At 44.2% G+C, this 21,155-nt stretch overlaps 1 protein-coding gene across 5 annotated transcripts in view; it reads right to left on the reverse strand.

Annotated features, from left to right (window-relative positions):
* Nucleotides 1-21,055, reverse strand: part of ADAT1 (adenosine deaminase tRNA specific 1) — a 28,600-nt gene extending 7,545 nt beyond the window's left edge. The window contains exons 1-8 of one of the 5 annotated variants that reach the window (XM_043898088.1): nt 20,382-21,055; nt 18,127-18,324; nt 17,773-17,841; nt 16,745-16,799; nt 15,112-15,242; nt 10,227-10,830; nt 8,342-8,487; nt 7,742-7,841 (exon numbers count right to left, since the gene is read on the reverse strand). In XM_043898088.1, coding sequence (XP_043754023.1) covers nt 7,742-7,841; nt 8,342-8,487; nt 10,227-10,830; nt 15,112-15,242; nt 16,745-16,799; nt 17,773-17,841; nt 18,127-18,295 — 1,274 coding nt within the window. In that variant the 5' untranslated portion in view covers nt 18,296-18,324; nt 20,382-21,055. Of the gene's footprint in view, nt 1-7,741; nt 7,842-8,341; nt 8,488-10,226; nt 10,831-15,111; nt 15,243-16,744; nt 16,800-17,772; nt 17,842-18,126; nt 18,325-20,154; nt 20,305-20,326 lie in introns of those variants that run through there. The other 4 variants (XM_043898087.1, XM_043898086.1, XM_043898090.1 and 1 more) reach the window with 4 other exon arrangements.
* Between the last annotated feature and the right edge of the window lie 100 nt (nt 21,056-21,155).

A 21,155-nucleotide genomic window follows, 5' to 3' on the forward strand; every position in this document is an offset into this window, starting at 1 on the left:
AGTCTAAGTTTGATATGTGTTCACTTAAAACATAGATTTCAATAAAATTACTATAGTTTCTTTTTCTATAAAGAAAATGAGTTTCTCTGACAGGGAGCTTGTACTGTATGAGAGCTTTTTATATATAACCATGTATGGGGTCACTGCAGGTGGACCAGAAAGATGTCAGATAAGTGAAATTCCTGTAGCTCAAAGTGCTCATATTTTTTCCACTCAATTAATAAAGTGGGCTGGTAGAGCTAATAAGGAGCTGTAGCTAAAGCTGCCACTGAGTAAGAACTGTCAGATTGAAATACCAATCCCCTGAAACTGAACTTAAATTACAGAACTAAAATACAGGGCAAGTGTTTATATGATTGCATTAGAACTGAAAATTATTACTCAAGAACAAATTAACCTGTTCAGTATTAGTGAAAATATATCCAAAGGGTGGTCACCAAAGGCAACTTCATTTTTTTTTTTTTCATTTTTTCATCCACTAGTTTAAGTGTGAATAATGCTGACTAATTCATCCTGACTGATTATAGACAATTAAGAAATTAATTTTAGCCAAGCCTCACAGCTTCACATAATATTTTGCCTAGTTCATTCACTGGCATACCAACTAGCTAGATCAACCTAACACTTAAAAGACTTGTAAGAAACAATTAAACATGGATGCTTTGAATCTGGATTTCAGATGCTGATGTTATTCTCCTGTAACAGAACCAGGGCACTTTAGAGAGAAATGATTCTACACACGGGAGCAGGGAAGTGACGGTCCTGGAAAAATCTCATCCAGGACAAGGAAATGAGGCTGTCTGGCAGCTCCCTGTGCTTTCTAGGCCCAAAGAGAGAGAGAGAATGAAGTTTATACAGCTAACAGAAACATACTAAGAGTAAAGCCAGAAGTTCATGACCCTCAAAAAAGGGAAGATTTAGAAATTTTTTTCAGATAATTAGTACTATATCACAGTTGGTTTTACCCAGTTAAAAACAAACATTATTTATGCTTTATTGCATGTATGCTTTCAGGTAGATGAGTTGATATGCTCACCGTTACCTAGAATCAAAGATTTCATTTCTAGATTTAAGAGTCTGCAACCATTTTTGGTGACATGACCACACATTTTCAGGAAGTCTAGAGAGTCTTACAGAGCCAACATTTCCACTGCCCACATCACCCAGAATCAGCAAAAGAGGAACACAAAAAATAAGCTAATATCTTGCCCCAGATGCTCATGTTTCCCTTTGAAACACTGATAGGAGAGCCCATGAGATTTTTGCTAAAAACCAGTGGCTGCTGATGTATAACTATGAAAGAACATCTGGCTATATAATTACAGAACATTAATGAAATATGTCAAGGAATTTCATTCGCAGAACAAGAAGCCTCAGCAATCAACCATGCCATGCTCTGTAGTCTGGAGAAGGGATCCACTCAAGGTTCATTAAAGAAACACATCACTTAAACCTCACAGGAAGGAGCCAGCTGGATTCACCAACACTGTGGTGAAACGTCAAGGCCTCTAGCGTCACCGTGAAAAGCCATCAGTGACAGAGAGTTTAGCAGCTTTTTGAGAACAGATCTATAAATGTTTTCAACATTCTTCTCTCTGGGGTACCAAATGGTACTTTCTCTTAGGAATGCTTTTGGTCTAAGTCACCTCATGAGTAATGTTTAGGTGTTATATCTATAAAGATAAATTGGGAATCTCTCCTTTGCTAGAAAAGATCTCCCTCCAGAGAAATAAGACCTTTCTCAAGACTTATTCAACAACAGAACAGAGTGACTACACTAATAACTTCTCTGTCAAAGAGACTCATCCAACAATAACCATTAATGTCATCTGTGGAGCAAAACCATCTTGGTGACTACTAGATGCTATGTTCCAATAAGCCCTAGTTCCTTTTAGCAGTGAGGATTATTTTCTTAGATATTAACGTCTCCCTGGTGAGTTGGTCAACATTGCTGATTGGTGCATCAAAGAGCTAGGAAAGCTATACATACATACATAATTTTTTTTAAAGATCACACATTCACATTCAATCCAGGCCTATCTTTATTCTTACACACTTAGACACACTTTGTTTGTTTACTCTCTTATCCTTCTCTCTTATAATCCAATGAGCCATGTAATGATCTCTCCAGGATGCTGTGGTAGCTCATGTGGGATGGAAAGAGGATATGCCTCTTCACAGCAAAGAGAATTTAAAAGGATTTGCCACTTTGGGGCAAACAGTAAAATTAAGCTTCTGGAAAATGAGGGTCCTTTACCTGATTCCTGTTATTATCTCCTTGTTTGCAATAAACACAAAGACTTAAATACTACCTTTTCAAGTGTTTGCCGGCCATCATAGAGACAGCCAACAAACACATGAAAAAATTGCTCAACATCATTAATTACTAGAGAGATGCAAATCAAAATTACAATGAGGTGTCACCTCACACCAATCAGAATGGCCATCATCAAAAAATCTACAAGCAATAAATGCTGGAGAGGATGTGGAAAAAAGGGAACCGTCCTACACTACTGGTGGGAATGTAAGTTGATACAGTCACTAAGGAGAATAGTTTAGAGGTTTCTCAAAAAGCTGAAAGCAGGACTGCCATATGATCTAGCAATCCTGCTCCTGGGCATATAGCGAGAGAAAACCGTAATTCAAAAAGACACACACACCCCAATGCTCACTGCAGCACTATTTATAACAGCCAGGACATGGAAGCAATCTAAATGTTCATCGACAGAGGAATGGATATAGATGTGGTACATATATATAATGGAGCATTACTCAGCCATAAAAAGGAATGAAATGGTGCTATCTGCAGAGACATAGATAGACTGAGAAACTGTCATACAGAGTGAAGTAAGTCAGAAAGAGAAAAACAAATATTGTATAATACTGCTTATATATAGAATCTAGAAGAATGGTACAGATGAGCTTATCTGCAAACCAGAAATAAAGACACAGATATAGAGAAAACAAACTTTTGTATACCGAGGGAGGGAAGGGAGGCGTCGAATGAATTGGGAGATTGGGATTGACATATATACACTACTATGTATAAAGATGGAGAAGGAAATGGCAGCCCACTCCAGTATTCTTGCCTGGGAAATCCCAAGGACAGAGGAGCCTGGTGGGCTACAGTCCATGGGGACACAGAAGAGATGGCCGTGACTGAGCAGCTAAACAACAACAAATGTATGAAGTGATGTGATCCTACTGTCCAGCGCGGGACTCTCCTCAGCGCTCTGTGGCCACCTCAACGGGAAGGAGGCTGAGAAAGAGGGAATGCCTGCCTACCTATAGATGATTCACTTTGCTGTACAGCAGAAATGAACACAAAATTGAAAACTGTACTCCAATAAAAATTAATTTTAAAAAGGTATAAAAAATATTACCTTTGAGTGTTGCACTAGAATTTTAAGTGTTTCTAACATCCCAGTCTTGAGTTCGTATTCCAGATCATAGAGAGCACTTGGGAATTGTCCCAGGAGAGCACTTGGGAATGAAAAGTGAGAAAACCCACTTTCCCCTGCAGTGGTCAGTCTCTAGAATTAAAGCAACTGATTCTTTCAAATGTAACATGCAGCTTCATTTGATGACTGAAGGGGAAATCTATCTTAAAAGATGTCTACTGAAAGCCCTGCACCATGTTAGAGGCACTCTTTCTCACTTAATTTTCACATTCCTGGGTGATGGATACTCAGAGTTACCCTTGTTTTATTGTTGGGGAAATTAGGGCTCAGAGAGGTAAAGTAATTTGCTCAATTACTGGGCGGAAAAGGAGCCTGGAATTAAACATCAGTCTCTTGAACTGCAGAGCTTCTGCTCTTTCCACCATGAACTTCCTCCCGTATGAAGTCTGCCTTCTAAATGGAGAGACATCCATAATACGACAGAAGCCTCAGATTGCCTTCTCCAGTATCCTCATCTTACAGATACGAACATACTGAGGCCCTCACATATCTTACAGATATAAACACACTGAGACATTACTTTGCCGACAAAGGTCTGTCTAGTCAAACCTATGGTTTTTCTGGTAGTCATGTATGGATGTCAGAGTTGGACCATAAAGAAAGCTGAGTGCTGAAGAATTGATGCTTCTGAACTATGGTGTTGGAGAAGGCTCTTGAGAGCCCCTTGGACTGCAAGGAGATCCAACCAGTCCATCCTAAAGGAAATTACTCCTGAATATTCATTGGAAGGACTGATACTGAAGCTGAAGCTCCAATACTTTGGCCACCTGATGAGAAGAACTAACTCACTGGAAAAGACCCTGATGCTGAACGCAGAAGGGGATGACAGGGGATGAGATGGTTGGATGGCATCACCGACTCAATGGATACGAGTTTGAGCAAGCCCCGGGAATTGGCGAAGGACAGAGAAGCCTGGCGTGCTGCAGTCCATGGGGTCACAAAGGGTCAGACAAGACTGAGTGACTGAACTGAACTGAACTGAGGCCCAGAGGGCTAATGGACTTGTCCAAAGACACCTGGGTAACTGGAGACAGAGCCAGGGTGGGAACACAGGCACTCCCAATCACACAGAAAACACTGACATATTGGGACAAGCTGGAAGACAGCACTTTAGGAATCTGGAGAAAAGATGGTAATTTTGAGCCAGAAAGCAGTGGTAAGGCAAGTTTTTAAGGTAAAGGATGGTGTGGGTTCACAGTGAAGAGCATTTAGACCTCAGCAAAGCAACAAACTAAAGCCACAGGCAGGTGGGTGGGGCCAGTATGGGCTGATGCTAGGCTGTCACTGACTGCAAAGGCAGAACGCGGCAGGAAGTGTGGTCCCCGTCCCTCCTGACCTGCTCTGCGCACACATCCTGGTCTGTGGTTAAGGGCTGATCCCCTGAGAGATGCAGATTTTGGCCTGAGAAAACTGCAAAAAAACTCTATCCCTAAAAACAAAACAACAACAACAACAGAAATTTTGTAAATACTACTCAATTCAATAGCTTAGGCCACCAAGAGACAGGCCAGATCTCCTGAATAGGAGTCTGAACCCTTGTTAGTGTTTGTGAAAAAAAAAAGAAACTTTTTTTTTTTTAAAGTCTGAAACAATGTAAGTTATTATTGTTTCTGTTGAGGGAGACAAATAAGCATGTCAAAAAGAAAAGAAACAAATCCACCTGTGAACTTTCATTACAATACAACTCTATGCTGCTAAGTCACGTCAGTCGTGTCCGACTCTGTGCGACCCCATAGACGGCAGCCCACCAGGCTCCCGTCCCTGGGATTCTCCAGGCAAGAATATTGGAGTGGGTTGCCATTTCCTTCTCCAGTGAATGAAAGTGAAAAGTGAAAGTGAAGTTGCTCAGTCCTGTCCGCTGTTAGCGACCCCCCCGGACTGCAGCCCATCAGGCTCCTCCATCCACAGGATTTCCCAGGCAAGAGTACTGGAGTGGGTTCCCATTGCCTTCTCCCACAACTCTTTATAAGGGGGCATAAAAAAGACACGGAAGAGCCACTTAAAGTGAAAAGAACTACTTTTAAACTGTGGGAGTCTGACAACAGTCACTCAGCAGCAGCTCAGTCCAGACAGACGGAAAGACCTTGACGGAGAGGCTACTAGCCCACTGCCCCACCCTCCCTTGGGTTACTGCAGACCCTCTGTGGTTCACTGGGAGTGAAAAGCAGAGTGGCCAAGATGAACATTTAACAAAAGAAGAACCAATAAGGCAGAACCTCCAAACACATAGGCATGATATCCAAGTCTTATGTCCAGCAGGTCACATGCTCCACATTTCAATAAAAGTCAATTTGAAGATGCAAAGTCTTGTATTTAGGGCACTCTTCTTGCCAGTCTAATCACTGTGAAGCTTCATAAATGATTCTTGGGTTCCAGCCTTGTTCTACTAAACCAGAATCTCTTGTGGTTAAGACCCAAGAAAGTGTTCTTTCCAAATCTTCCAGGGCAAAGAAGAAGGCTGAACGTTGAAGAATTGATGCTTTTGAACTGTGGTGTTACAGACGACTCCTGAGAGTCCCCTGGACTGCAAGGAGATCCAACCAGTCAATCCTAAAAAAATCAACCCTGAATATTCATTGGAAGGACTGCTACTGAAGCTGAAGCTCCAATACTTTGGCCACCTGATGGGAAAAGCTGATTCACTGGAAACGACCCTGATGCTGGGAAAGATAGAAGGCAGGAGGAGAAGGGGGACACAAGGGATGAGATGGTTGGATGGCATCACTGACTCGATGGACACGACTCTGAGCAAGCTCCGGGAGATGGTGAAGGACAGGGAAGCTAGGTGTACTGCAGTCCCTGATGCTGGGAAAGATAGAAGGCAGGAGGAGAAGGGGGACACAAGGGATGAGATGGTTGGATGGCATCACCGACTCGATGGACACGACTCTGAGCAAGCTCCGGGAGATGGTGAAGGACAGGGAAGCTAGGTGTACTGCAGTCCATGGGGTCACAAAGGGTCAGACACGGCTGAGCAACTGAACAACAAGGGGAAAGAATAGCCTTTCCAAGAAATGATGCTGGGATAAAGATATCCACATGCAAAAGAATAAAGTTGGATCCCTACCTCATACCTTATAAAAACTAAATCAAATAGATCAAAGTCCTAAACAAAGAAGTTAAAACTACAAGAAGAAAATACTAGGTAAATATTTGTGCCCTTGGATTCGACTACAGATTTTTACATGACACTAAAAGAACACACCATGAAATATAAAAACAGATAAGACGAACTTCTTCAAAACAGAAAACTTTCCTGCTTTAAAGAACACTTTAAAAAAATGAAAGACAATCCACAGAATTAGAGAAAACATTTGAAATACATATCTGATAAAGGGTTCATACCCAGAATATACAAAGAAATCTTGCAAATCAACAACAAAAAGACAAACTGATTTTAAAAGTGGGCAAAAGATCTGAATAGATATTTCTTTAAAGAAGATATACAATTGGCTATACAGCAAAAGATGCTCAACATCATTAGTGATTAGAGAAATGCAAATCAAATCCACAATGAAATAGAACTTCACATTCAAAGGTTACAATGAAAGACAGATAAAAACAAGAGTTGGAAAGGATGTGGGATAATGAAATTCTCATATGCTGCTGATGGAAGTCTAAAATGTTGCAGCTATTATGTAAAACAGTCTGGTAGTTCCTCAAAAGTTAAATATAAAGTTATCCCATGACCCAGCAATCCCACTCCAAGTATACGCAAGAGAGTTGAAAACAAATGTCTACCCAAGAGCTTGCATTCTGAATGTTCAGAGAAGAATTATTATTCAGAATACCCCCAAAGTAAAATAACCATCAATGGACCAGATTAAAAACCTGGTATACCCAGGGAATTCCCTGGCGGTCTGGTGGTTGGGACTCTGCATCTCCATTGCAGGGGCAAGGGTTTGATCCCTGGTCAGGGAACTGAGATCTTACAAGTTGTGCAGCCAAAAAATAAGAATTAAAAACACCAGCGCCCCCCTCCAAACTGGTATATCCATATGATGGAATGAAGGCGTGACACACGATACAACATGGATGAAGCCTCAAAACCTCATGCTTAAGTGAAAGAAGCCACATATTGTATGATTCCATGTAGAGAAAAGTCTCGAACAGGTAAATCCACAAAAACAGAAAGCAGACCTTTGGGCGCCAAGGGCGAGAGAACTGGAGGGCAGGGACTGCTCGTGGGCACGGGGGCTCTTTCTGCGGGGATGGAAACGTTCTGGCACCGGAGGGGGTGAGGTGTGAACACCGCCGCCTCCTGCCCCAGCGCTCTGTACCTGGCCTGAGGGCGTCCGACTCCTTTCTTTGTTGTCCCCTGGGGAAAGCCATTGGCGGTGACATCCAGGGGCTGCTCAGGCACTGCACTCCAGCTGATGGCTGTGAAAAGGTAACATTCTGGGGTTAAAGCTATTCAGTTTTCCGTAAATGTCAGAGGTATTTTAGTAAGAATATTTCCCTACCACTGCAGACCTGTGAGAGTTGGATATGATGTCAGAGACAGTGGCTGTCCCTCTGACGCCTGCCCTCCGGAGTACAAGAGTATAAAGTAGCTCATGATTCTTCATCGTCATCACCATCAGGGCTAACAATCGTTGGAACATTTATTATATGCTGGACACTCAGCAAATGCATGAAACAGAATTTCTCATTTATTCCTCATAACAATGCTGATAAATAAATGACAAATTCTTATCTGAAGATGAACAAACAGGCTAAGAGAGAACAAGTTGCCCAGGGTCACACAGCATGATCCTGACCCAGTGTGGGTGTCTCCTGAGCCCACGTAATTGACAACTTGTGTGGGAAACTGCTACCCCAGGCCACTCTACAGTCTGGGGACAAGTGACTCCAGAGCAAGTGGAACCTGGACCCCTCACCTGCCCCACAAGGAACAAGTCGTCCTGGGCTGTCAGCCTTTCTTGTCTGCACGGCACAGCGGCTCTGTTCAAACAGTAAATCTGACTGCTGTATTTTCACTTCTTGAACTCCAAAGCCTTCTGGTAGAGCTGAGACGTTCTGACACCTAAATGTGAGGGAAAATGCATGAAATTTAGCTCACTCCTCGACAAAGAGAATGTCTAGGGCTGCGCACCACATCACCACCCACGTCTCAGGAGGCAAAGGCTTTAGAAGGTGTGTGCATGTGTTTATTTATTTATGGGGATGGTACAGGCGGTAGGAACAGAACAGAACCGAGATCCTCTGAACCTTACGAATGAGGGAAATTCACTCCCGTCACTCTCAAGTGAAGCCATGAACTTATCACCATTCCTCAGGGACTTCAGTAGCACCAAACTCTGTTCCTCGTGTTGGGTTTGAAAGATTTGAAGGCCTTAAGCAGAAATATTAACCTGTTGGCATCAGCTTCCTAAGGAGTCATTCAAATATACCAGAAACCATAATTATTCTGTAATACAAAACTTCAGTTTTTTCTTGTCTTGACTATTTCACACAAAGTAGATGCCAACATGAAGTGGATCTAGAACTGAGCAGACAGCAACTTAAAGTCTCAGAATCAAGAAACATGGAAAACAGAGAAAATGCCTTGGGCACCGTGCCTAGGACTGCCTTTTTTCCCCCTGAGCATCTTTACTGGTATAAGTTTATACACCATAAAATTCACCCACTTTAAGTTACAATTCAGTTCTTTCAGTCACAGAATTGTGCAGCAAGCACCAAAATCTAACACACCCGTCACCCCAAGAGAAATCCCAGTCACTCCATAACAGCAGCAGCTCCCCGTCTCCTTCTCCAGCCCCCGGCTCCCATCAATCTACCTTCTCTGGATGTGCCTACTTTGGACATTTCAGTCCATGAGATCATACAACGTGTGGCTTCTTCCACTTGGCGTAAGGTTTTCAAGGTTCATCCCTGTTGTGACATGTATCAGACTCCATCCCTTTTTGTGGCTGACTAACATTCCACTATAGGGAGCTACCATCTTTTATTTATCTGTTTAGCAGCTGATGGACATTTGTGTTGTTTCAGTTTTAGGGTATTATGACTAACGTTGCTCTCAACACCCATGCACAGCCTTTATGTAGATGTATGTCCTCATTCCTCTTGGGTATGTACCTGGGAGTGGAATCAGTGGGACATATCCTGGCACTGCTCCCAAGAGCTGGCTTTAGTAGAGTGCATTTGACAAGAGCGCCCAGGCTTCCCCGGCCCTGGCTGTATTCTGCCCTCGGTTCCTATGGCAGTAATCAGGCGTGGCCACCCTTCCTTAGGGAGATCACATTTGGGTGGTCATCCTTCATCTTTTTTCTTTTAAAAAATTAACACTAATGTTTGAGTGTTCTTAACATAACAATAGCAAACTATGCACACTGCAAAAAAAAAAGAAAGTGATCACAAAGAAGAAAAAAAATCACCCATAATACCATAACTCAAAGGTAATCATATTAATACCTTGGTATATATCTTTCTATAATGTTTTTTTATATGGACATAATATACTTTAAGACTGAAAGGAACTCATCTTACCTTCTAAATTGCTGTTTAAACATTATGAGTATTTTTCCATGTTTAATTCTCATCAGTATTAGTTGTAAAAAACAATCACAATCTTCTATAGCTGGCCATTTATGTGGTTTCCTTTTTTTTCTTAATTAGTGTACACAAAACTAATGTTTGAGCACCTTCTTAATCACTTCCTTAGGACAAATGCCTAACTTCTTCTACGTCTGTATCTGTGTTCAGGGCCCCGTGGACACACTCCTGGACTGTTTCTGGCAGGACGGCTCCCTCCCCGCCTCTCACCTCCCGATCAGCGCTCTCTGCATGGCCTCCTGGCTGCACGGGCACTTTCCAATGACCACAGCTGAAAGGTAGATGGGTTCTTCTAGGAAGTGCATCAGTAGTGCCCCCTGGCATCCGAGGACGTTCCACCGTGCCAGCTTGTCGCTGCAGGACATGGAGCAAGTCCTGTCCCCCCGGCCTGGCTTCACTCGGAGCAGCCCCACCCGGTGATACGCAGCGCCAGGCTTCCTCGAGTCTCCAGCTCCTCCAGGCACACACTTGGCTCCAGTTCTATAAACGTCCACCACTCTGGCACCACTAGGGGTCATTCCAGTGACACTGGCCAGTTCCTCTGCCATGAGATGAGAGCTGTTGACATTTGGTGGATTTGGGCCCCTTTCCTGACTGCCAAAACTCTGACGGTGAGCTGTACCATCAGGAGTCCTGGGCTCCAGCCTCATTTTTTTAGTCACAGGACTCTCTGGGTCTTCACATTTCCTTTTATCTTCAGGAGCTTCTAGGTTATCATTAGTTTCTACTGATGGGTTACTGGCCCAATCTCTACTGACAGGACAGCAAGGCTGATCTTCAAACTCAAGCATTGGAATGATGGAGGCATCCCCACCTGCAGGAGAAGAAATCCCTTAAACCAGTGGTTCCCAAAGCGAGGCCCCCGGACCAGCTGCATGAACATCCCTTGGGAACTTGTTAGAAATGCCAAATCCTGGGACCCATTGTAGACCTGATGAATCAGAAACTCTGGAGGTGGTACCTAGCAGTCTGTTTTAACAAGCTCTCTATGTGATTCTGATACAACCTTGAGTTTGAGAATGACTGCCTTAAATGATAATACTCTTCTCCCAGCTGACCTGAGATGAATTAAGAACACTTGGCCAAATTTCCCTAATAACAATTCTCTGGTGTTCTCACTGATGACCCAGTGAGCTAGAATCTCTCAGTGGAAGGAGTCTTAAAAATTGAACCATTTAACGAAGATCCCAGGATGTTTTGGAAACACTAGATTAGACCAAGGTTTCTCAACCTCCACATGGACATTTGAGGCCAGATAATTCTTTGCCATGGGGGCTTGTTCTATATATTACAGGATGTTTAGCAGTCTCTCTGGTTTCTACCTACTAAATACTGATAGTACCCCTGAGTCTGACCACCAAAAATGTCTGCAAATGCTGCCAAGTGTCCCTTGGGGATCAAAATTGTCCTGAGTTTGGGACCCCTGGTTTAGAACAAGCACGGTTTCCCACGTGCATTTTGTGGAGTGTTATCCCCAAGATGACTTGGAAGACAGAAGTGGAGGGTTGATTTCATGGTTAAATAAGTTTGGCAAATAATGCTCACAATTTCGCCACCTTGCATGTGCTCTCAGTAAAGACTTGCATAACTGGTATTTCCCTGTGCTGGTTTAGAGATTTCCGACTTACTCTGTGTTTACATGGAACCAAAGAAAACCAGAGGTCAGTAAAAAGCATAGCTTTCCCAAGAGAAGGGAGATTCTTCAAGCACTAACCTAATGTGTACCGCTTTTCTGAAGTGTGTAAATAATACATCTGTGGTCTATATAATCTAGGAGTGGGAGAGGCAAGAGATGCAGAAATGGAGTGTTGCCAGAGAGGCTGGCTGGAAGGCTTCCAGAAACCTCACAAGGTGACAGGAACTTTGAAGAATTCCCCAGGGCCCACCTCCCACTCCGAAGGCTCAGAGATTTGATCCTGACCGATGTCTGACCTCAGGAGTCTGACTCATGCTAACATACCTCAAATGTAAAAGTCTGAAGTAGCCAACCCAGGCACCAACTTAACAGTCAGTGAGGAGGAATAAATGCCAAGTCAGTCAGTCAGTCACATTCTCTAGTGTTCTCTCTTCTCCCAGTGGGGACATCCCACTGTAAAAGATTGCCCATCACCCAGGGAGTTAGATCAGCGGTTCCAGATTTTGATTTCACAGACCAGTAAAATCTCCAGAAGATTTTAAGATCAATAGAGTGTTGTCAACTTTTTATTCCCTCAAGTAAGATGTTTAAGAAGCTTATTTATCATTATTTTAAAAAATACATAAAAATCTCATAAGCTTAAAATGGAAAGAAATTAGCTTTTTGAAAAACTCCCTGAACAGTCCTGAGCTTCCTCATGTGACCACGGAGCGGTGCTCTCTCACAGAGCAGTACCAGCCTGTGGACCACTGATTTTCATCGTTTGATTAGGTGGTCAGGCCCGCTGTGATCCCCAGATGTATCTCTCCACAAGAATGCTACACCTGCTACTGGGACCTCCCAGGTCCTGGCTGCTCAAAGTGTGATCCACAGGTCAGTACTACTGGCATCGCCAGGGAGCTGGTTAGCAACGCAGGCCTCCAGATCCACTCCAGAGCTGCTCTATTTGCACGTTCAGTTTAACAAGATCTTGGGGTGCACGTTATATATATTACAGCTTGAGAAACACTGAGTTAAGAAACATCCTTTGGTCCTTGGGTGCCTTGGTCCAAAGGCATTGCTAAGAATAGAGTATGGATGAGCCCTGCCTCCCTCTGTATGTCATTTTATGTTCTCTCATAAAGCTATATTATATTTTTTATTTGAATTATGATCTTTAGTTACTGTCGCTAAAGAGTGATTACCTATCTGCTCTAATAGCATGTGTTAATTTTAAAGTTTAATACTCATGGGACAATCTTACATCCTTATTTCAAAATTTTGAGGGTGGGGAAATTTTACTATCATCCCTGAGTTGTCTACAAGGGTAGAAATTATTCTCAATTTTCAAGACAGAAAAACAAAGGATAGAAATGACCCCACTGGCCAGGTCTGGTCTTCCTGCCTAATGCAACTACAGCACCCGAACATCCCCTTAAATTCATCAAAATATACCTTAACTCACCATGACTGTCTATATCTCATGAAAAATGAAAGGTTAAGTGAGGGACTAGTCTTATTCACTGCTACATAACTGATGTCACACTTGCTTGACAAATAGTACAAAATATGTGTTTAATGAAGAGGTGGCAAGAATACATAAAAGAACTGCACAAAAAAGATCTTCATGATGCAGATAACCACGATGGTGTGATAACTCACCTAGAGCCAGACATCCTGGAGTGTGAGGTCAAGTGGGCCTTAGGAAGCATCACTACGAACAAAGCTAGTGGAGGTGATGGAATTCCAGTTGAGCTATTTCAAATCCTAAAAGATGATGCTGTTAAAGTGCTGCACTCACTATGTCAGCAAATTTGGAAAATGCAGCAGTGGCCACAGGACTGGAAAAGGTCAGTTTTCATTCTAATCCCAGAGAAAGGCAATGCCAAAGAATGCTCAAACTACCGCACAATTGCACTCATCTCACACGCTAGCAAAGTAATGTTCAAAATCTTTCATGCCAGGCTTCAACAGTATGTGAACCGTGAACTTCCAGATGTTCAAGTTGGATTTAGAAAAGGCAGAGGAACCAGAGATCAAATTGCCAACACCCGTTGGATCATCGAAAAAGCAAGAGAGTTCCAGAAAAACATCTGCTTTATTGACTATGCCAAAGCCTTTGAGTGTGTGGATCACAACAAACTGTGGAAAATTCTTCAAAAGATGGGAATACCAGACCACCTGACCTGCCTCCTAAGAAATCTGTATGCAGGTCAAGAAGCAACAGTTAGAACTGGATATGGAAAAACAGACTGGTTCCAAATTGGGAAAGGAGTACGTCAAGGCTGTATATTGTCACTCTGCTTATTTAACTTGAATGCAGAGTACATCAGGAGAAACACTAGGCTGGATGAAGCACAACTTGGAATCAAGATTGTAGGCAGAAATATCAATAACCTCAGATACACAGATGACACCACCCTTATGGCAGAAAGCAAAGAAGAACTAAAGAGCCTCTTGATGAAAATGAAAGAGGAGAGTGAAAAAGTTGGCTTAAAACTCAACATTCAGAAAACTAAGATCGTGGCATCTGGTCCCATCATCTGATGGCAAATAGATGGATAAACAATGGAAACAGAGACTTTATTTTTCTGGGCTCCAAAATCATTGCAGATGGTGACTACAGCCATGAAATTAAAAGATGCTTGCTCCTTGGAAGAAAAGTATGGCCAACATAGACAGCATATTAAAAAGCAGAGACATTACTTTGCTAACAAAGGTCTGGCCAGTCAAAGCTATGGTTTTTCCAGTAGTCATGTATGGATGTGAGAGGTGGACTATAAAGAAAGCTGATTGCCACAGAATTGATGCTTTTCAACTGTGGTGTTTGTTGGAGAAGGCTCTTTAGAGTCCCTTGGACTGCAAGGAGATCCAACCAGTCAATTGTAAAGGAAGTCAATCCTGGATATTCATTGGAAGGACTGGTGCTGAAGCTGAAACTCTAATACTTTGGACACCTGATGAGAAGAACTGACTCAGTGGAAAAGACCCTGATTCTGGGAAAGATTGAAGGCAGGAGGAGAAGGGGACGATAGAGGCTGAGATGGTTGGATGGCATAACTGACTCGATGGACATGAGTTTGAGTAAACTCTGGGAGTTGGTGATGGACAGGGAGGCCTGGCGTGCTGCAGTCCATGGGGTCACAAGGGTTGGACATGACTAAGCGACTGAACTGATGTGTTTAATGAATGAATGAAATGAGTGTCAGGATAAATCACCACAGAACTCAGGGCTTTGGATTTCTAAGCCCTCTTGCTGGTTTTGGACCTTTAAGCTTCCTGACCCTGACTGGGAACTGAGAACTGAATAATAGTAGGGTGACACTCCCTCCACTTTCCTTGGTGGAGAAGCACTGTCACTGGCTGTAACCACATGTTCGCTAAATAGTTTTTTTTTTTGAGAAACATACACACGGATAAGACAACAATAAGGAAGCAAAGATGAATGTAACATGAATCCAGAGGCTTGAATATACTTACAGGGTGTATGGCTGGAGAAAAACACAAACAGGAGGTCTGGTCTGAGTTTCCACAGTCCTCTCTGAGATCCCGGGAGAAAGATGCTATCCTCCTTCAGGGCAGCTGCCAAGTGGAGCTGATGGAGCAGGTACCTAATGGGACGTGGAGGGAGGGGGGTTACCACAGCGAACAACCCATCTCTGTGGTCAAGGGAGAGACTCTGGTTGGGTGATTACTAAGAAGGAAAGAGATACTGGAGACCAATGAAACTGATAGCAACCTGGAATTATGAGAAGGATCTAGTGATTCTCAAAATGGGGTCCAGGAGCCAGCAGCACCAGCTGGAATTTATTAGAAATGCACCTTCTGGGACTTCTCTGGTGATCCAGTGGTTAAGAGTCCGCCTCGCAATGCAAGGGACTAGGGTTCGATCCCTAGTCGGGGAACTAAGATCCCATGTGCTGTGGAGCAACTAAGCCCCCAGGGTGCAACTACTGGAGCCCATGTGCTGCAGCTGGAGTCCACGCGCCACGTGGGAAAGATCCTGCAGGACACAACACAGATGCCCGGGCCGCAGCCAAGACCCGAGATGGCAAATAAATAAACATTAAAAAAAAAATGGAAACGCAACTTTTCAAGCTCCACCTGGATCTGCTGAATCAGAACCCCTAGGGATGGGCCCAGCTATCTGAGGTTTAAACAAACCCTCCAGGTGATTCGGAAGCACAATCAAGCATAAGAACCCCTGTCTAGACCAGACCAACTGTATTTTAAGTACAGTTCAGAGGCTGACATAATTAGTATTACCTGGGGCCCTTATGGCAGAAAGTGAAGAGGAACTAAAAAGCCTCTTGATGAAAGTGAAAGAGGAGAGTGAAAAGGTTGGCTTAAAGCTTAACATTCAGAAAACTAAGATCATGGCATCTGGTCCCATCACCTCATGGGAAATAGATGGGGAGACAGTGGAAACAGTGTCAGACTTTATTTTTTTGGGCTCCAAAATCACTGCAGATGGTGACTGCAGCCATGAAATTAAAAGACGCTTACTCCTTGGAAGGAAAGTTATGACTAACCTAGACAGCATATTAAAAAGCAGAGACATTACTTTGCCAACAAAGGTCCATCTGGTCAAGGCTATGGTTTTCCAGTGGTCATGTATGGATGTGAGAGTTGGACTGTGAAGAAGGCTGAGTGCCGAAAAATTGATGCTTCTGAACTGTGGTGTTGGAGAAGACTCTTGAGAGTCCCTTGGACTGCAAGGAGATCCAACCAGTCCATCCTAAAGGAGATCAGTCCTGGGTGTTCATTGGAAGGACTGATGCTGAAGCTGAAACTCCAATACTTTGGCCACCTCATGCGAAGAGCTGACTCACTGGAAAAGAGCCTGATGCTGGGAGGGATTGGAGGCAGGAAGAGAAGGGGACGACAGAGGATGAGATGGCTGGATGGCATCACTGACTCGATGGGCATGAGTTTGAGTAAACTCCAGGCATTGGTGATGGACAGGGAGGCCTGGTGTGCTGCGCTTCATGGGGTCGCAAAGAGTCGGACACAACTTAGCGACTGAACTGAACTGAACTGGGGGCTTATTAGAAATGCAAATTCTGGGACTCCCACCCATGCTAGATCAAGCTCTCTGGCGATGTGGCTTTACCTTTGGAAGCTCCTTCTGGCTATGACCTCAGCATGGCTATCATTGAGGATGTCACCTGTGGCAAAGATAAGACACTAGTGAAAACATGTGGAACCTGATTCCTGAAAGCAGAACACAGCAGTTTTCCCCAGTACCCAGACGGGTCACATAACTCCTGGAGGGCTTTGCCAGAAAGCAGCACAATCATTACTGGCACAGCATTTACAGCAGGGTTTCCTCAACTGCTGACATCTCGGGTTGGAAAATGCTGTGTGTGTGTGTGTGTGTGGGGTGTCTGTCCTGTACACTGCAGGATGTTTGGCAGCATTCCTGGACTCTATTCACTAGAGACCACTAGCATATTCCCCTTCTCCCAGTTTTGACAGTCAAAAATGTCTCCAGACATTGCCAAATGTCTCCTGGAGGGCAAATCTCCCCTAGCTGAGAACTCCTGATTTATAGGGAGATCTTTATCAGGAGGACAGAGGTCCAGATCTTTTGTACCCTGGTGCCATACTTGTGCCCATGGTGATACAATTCCATTGCATTCAATCAATAGTGGTCCTGGAACAGCGACCTCATACCCCAGGGAAAACCAGGAGATGAGGGAAGGAAACTGGAGGAGGAATCTGTTAACTGGCATCTAGAAAGTGAAGATGCCAGACCTCTAAGGGATTTTCTTACTCTTTTTTGTGCCAAAATCTCCATTTGATTCACAATTGCTTTCTGGAGCTTCAGATGTACTATGGAAAGCTAAACTCAGGGACCTTTTGGTTTGAGCAGGAAAGTAACTGGCCAACTTTCAATCCACTCAGAAAGATGTTCCTGGCAGCCTTTGCTTCTGAAACTCATTTCCATTCTTTAAACGAGTTCTGTCCTTCCAACTGGAGCGACAGTCAGCAGGAAGTGAAAGGTCAGCCACCTAGTGACACGCCCCTGTGCTCTGCAAATAAGGCCCCTTTGCTCTGCCGGGAAGAGAAACAGGTGACACCGACACCAGTTTTCTAAAACTCCCTAACAGCCCCTGTTGAGACCCCACCCAGGCTTACCGCTCTTCCTCATTTTGGACTGGCCTATGCATTTGGTTCCTGTTCCCATTGAGACAACTTCCTTTGTCACTGAGGGGGAAAAAAAAGCAAATCATAAAATGAATTCTCAGAATCTGAATGGTCGGCAAGTTTAATACCCTCCCCGCACATTCATCCAGAGGGCTCCCTCACAGGCTGCCTCAGCTGAGGACTGTGGTTTCTGCACAGCCATCTCCCGCCACCAGAGGTCCCGCAGCACCCGGCCAGCAGCAGCAGAACGTGCCCAGCATCTCGGATCATACCCAACCACCACCATCCCTGGTTAGCCCTGTGTCTCTTACTGGGAGAGAGTGTTTCAGGGAGAAAAGGTCTCACCTTGCACTGGTCCGTCAGAGCGGTCGCAGGCCTGGTCAGCTGTGGGTTGTATCTTCACCACGGCTGCGAGCAACGTCCACTCGCGGTTGGGCTCAGGCTTCCCTTGCTTGGGCAGCCTGCTCCCATAGTGCTCGTAACACAGCCGGGCAATCTCATCCGCGGTCCACATGGTGCTCAGGCCCTGATCAAAATCCACACCTGTCAGGACAGAAAGGAGAGCCAAGGCAAGATGCTACAACCCACACCCCGCTGCAGCAGGCGTTCACATGTAGCCCCTTCATGTTCCTAGTGAGGCTTCCCCATTTGTAACTCTGTGTATCATCTTCTCTGACTACCCCTCTGCTTTCATCATTAATGAAAGGTCAACAGCCTCAAATCTCACAACCCCCGAAGATACATTACTTCTTCAAGCTGTTTTTTTCCCTAATGTTGGATATATGACATGTTTCTAATGAATCCGAGCCCAATACTCAAAATGAAAGCATATGAGGAAAGATCGTCGGTATTCCACTTTTCATTTGGAAACAGCACGTAAAGGGCTGCAGACCTCAGCTTGCTTCAGACATACCCACACCAGACAACCTTCATCTTTCTGGGGATAAAGGTTTTCTTTTCTTTTTTTCCCAGACATTTTACTTTTCTTTTCCTCACAGCAGAGAGGTTCTTTATCCTCTCTAGTAAACCTCTGCCCCCATCAGGAAAGCAACATTTTAATCTCTTCCTCAATCTTTTATGATGCAGAGGGCAGTGACAGAGCCCAGTGTTTCTCACCACTCAAGTGAGACAGCAGTTCTGCTTCTCAGAATGAGGGCTTTGGAGTTACCCTTTCTGGATTCTAATCCTGGCTTTGCTACAAATTAACTGTGAGATACAGGGTAGATTACTTAACCTTTCTGTGTCATCTGATAAAAGAGACGATAGTATTTAACCCACTGGAGTTGCTGTGAGGCTTAAATAATACTTAGAAAAAGTTGGCACAGTGTTGAGCATAATTACATCAATTGAGATTGATACTACAAATAAGAACATTTGAATTTCCTTATTCATTTGCCTTGAGCTCCTTGGCAGATAGTGGATCTGTGATGGATACGTAAAGCCATGAATAAGAGACCATGAAACAGACCTAAAAGAGGCCTAGAATACTTCCCTTGACACTCTTCTCATTGTTGACTCTATTAATGCTCACTCAGTGACCTCATTTGGTCACTGAAATGTATGAAAAGCTTCTTAGGAAAAAATAAGATCATAAGGTGCTGGGCAAAGCCAAATGTGTCACCAAACAGAAAAAAAGGCTCCACTAAGCCTCAAGGCATATAGCAGACAACTGATTTTTCCACAATAAGCTGTTTGCACTGTTAAGTTAATAAAACAAGGAGACGATTAGATTGATGAACCTCTAATGCTGCGTTGGCCTATTTAAGCAAACCAAGATCTAAATGTGTAAATGCCTTAAGGTTATAATATCAAAACTGCTAAGGACAAATAACCAACAGCCCTCAGCTAGGCTTCCAGCGGCAGCCAATCAAATGATTTCTTCTTTTGTTTCTGCACTTTTTCTACAACAGTCTACCCTGCCTCCTGCTGCAGAGGGCTCCTAACTACTTCTGCTTTGGTGCTGCCCGATTGGAATTGGTTTTTGATCAAACTTTTAAAAATTCTAATATGCTTCAGTTTATCATTTAACTGCCCTGATGTGTGGGTTGTTATTTCAATAAATGATCATAGTACATCCGATCATAGTGATTTAAATTAAGAATCTGGCTGGAACTGACATAAATTGTGATTTATAAGTCAGAGAACAAGCGTAAGTTTCTTTTTTTTTTTGCCCCACAGGCTGGTTTGCGGGGTCTTAGCTCAAACCGACTCCAGTATTCTTGCTTGGAAAATCCCACGGACAGAGGAGCCTGAAGATCCACAGTTAATGGGGTCGCAGGATTCGGACACGACTTAAGTTACTAAACCACAACCACAAGTTCCCTAAGTAGGGATTGAAACCGGACCATTGCAGGAAAAAAAGCGGATCCTAACCTCTAGACCGCCAGGGAGGTCTCGCAGTATAAATCCTCTATCTCTTGGAGCAAAAGAAAAGCATGGGTAAGCCTTGAATCCTCCATTTGGAAGAGATTTCCCTCTCACTACGAGGGGGCGGGGAGCATCAGAAGGCAGTATACTTTGTGAAGGCAGATACTCTGGTACCCACCTGAAATTAAATCATAGGTACACAAGCCATAATAGCCAAGGAAGACAGAACTTGCCAGAAGAAGCGCTCTCTTATGAAGCAGCAGCCCAGAACTGTATCGTCACATTCTCGGAGCTGTCGGGATAAGCACGCCCAGTAGCTGAATAAAAGTTTTGCTACACTGAGTCCACTAAAATTCAAATCCACTCTCTCCTAGAACGTGAATAATTTTTTATATGAAACAAAAGATCAGTTGTTAGTTCTTTGCCCATAAGATCGCATGTTTTAACATTTGCAAAAAGCTGAAGAGCCCACTTCCTTTTCAAAGAAAGTTAGGGCCAGGGGCGAGACGCCCTTTTCGAAGGGTTGGAAGGGAAGCCTACTTCCCTCAGCCCCCGGCTCAACACCCTCAAGAGGTCCGGGTAGGGCCAATGTGTTCAGTCAACAGGAAACTCCGGGCCCCTGCAGCCGAGACTAGGTCGGTGCCTCCCCTCTTGGGTTTTGTAGGACGCTGCAGCACGGCCACGCGTCCCGCGCTCGCCCGCAGCGGGGGCTCTCCGCGCCGGGAGGGCGGTATTTCCATTAAAGGAGCCGTCTTTTACCGCCCCACGCGTGGTGGGAGAGGTAGTGTTCTCACGTCCTCTCCCCACACAAACGGAGCTCGGAAAAGTCAGACACTGGAACCTGACACAGAAGCCCCGAAGACCACGCTCAGTCGCGCGCCCTCGGCTCCGCGACCCCACCCTCTCAGAGACCCTCCCCTCCCGCCTCTACGACGCACGCCGTCGAAAGGAGCTGACGAAGCGTGTGCGGCTCCGCGGACGTAACGTCACTAAGAGGCGACATACAC

Source organism: Cervus elaphus, chromosome 4 (assembly GCF_910594005.1).
Source record: "Cervus elaphus chromosome 4, mCerEla1.1, whole genome shotgun sequence".
Taxonomy (NCBI): Eukaryota; Metazoa; Chordata; class Mammalia; order Artiodactyla; family Cervidae; genus Cervus; species Cervus elaphus.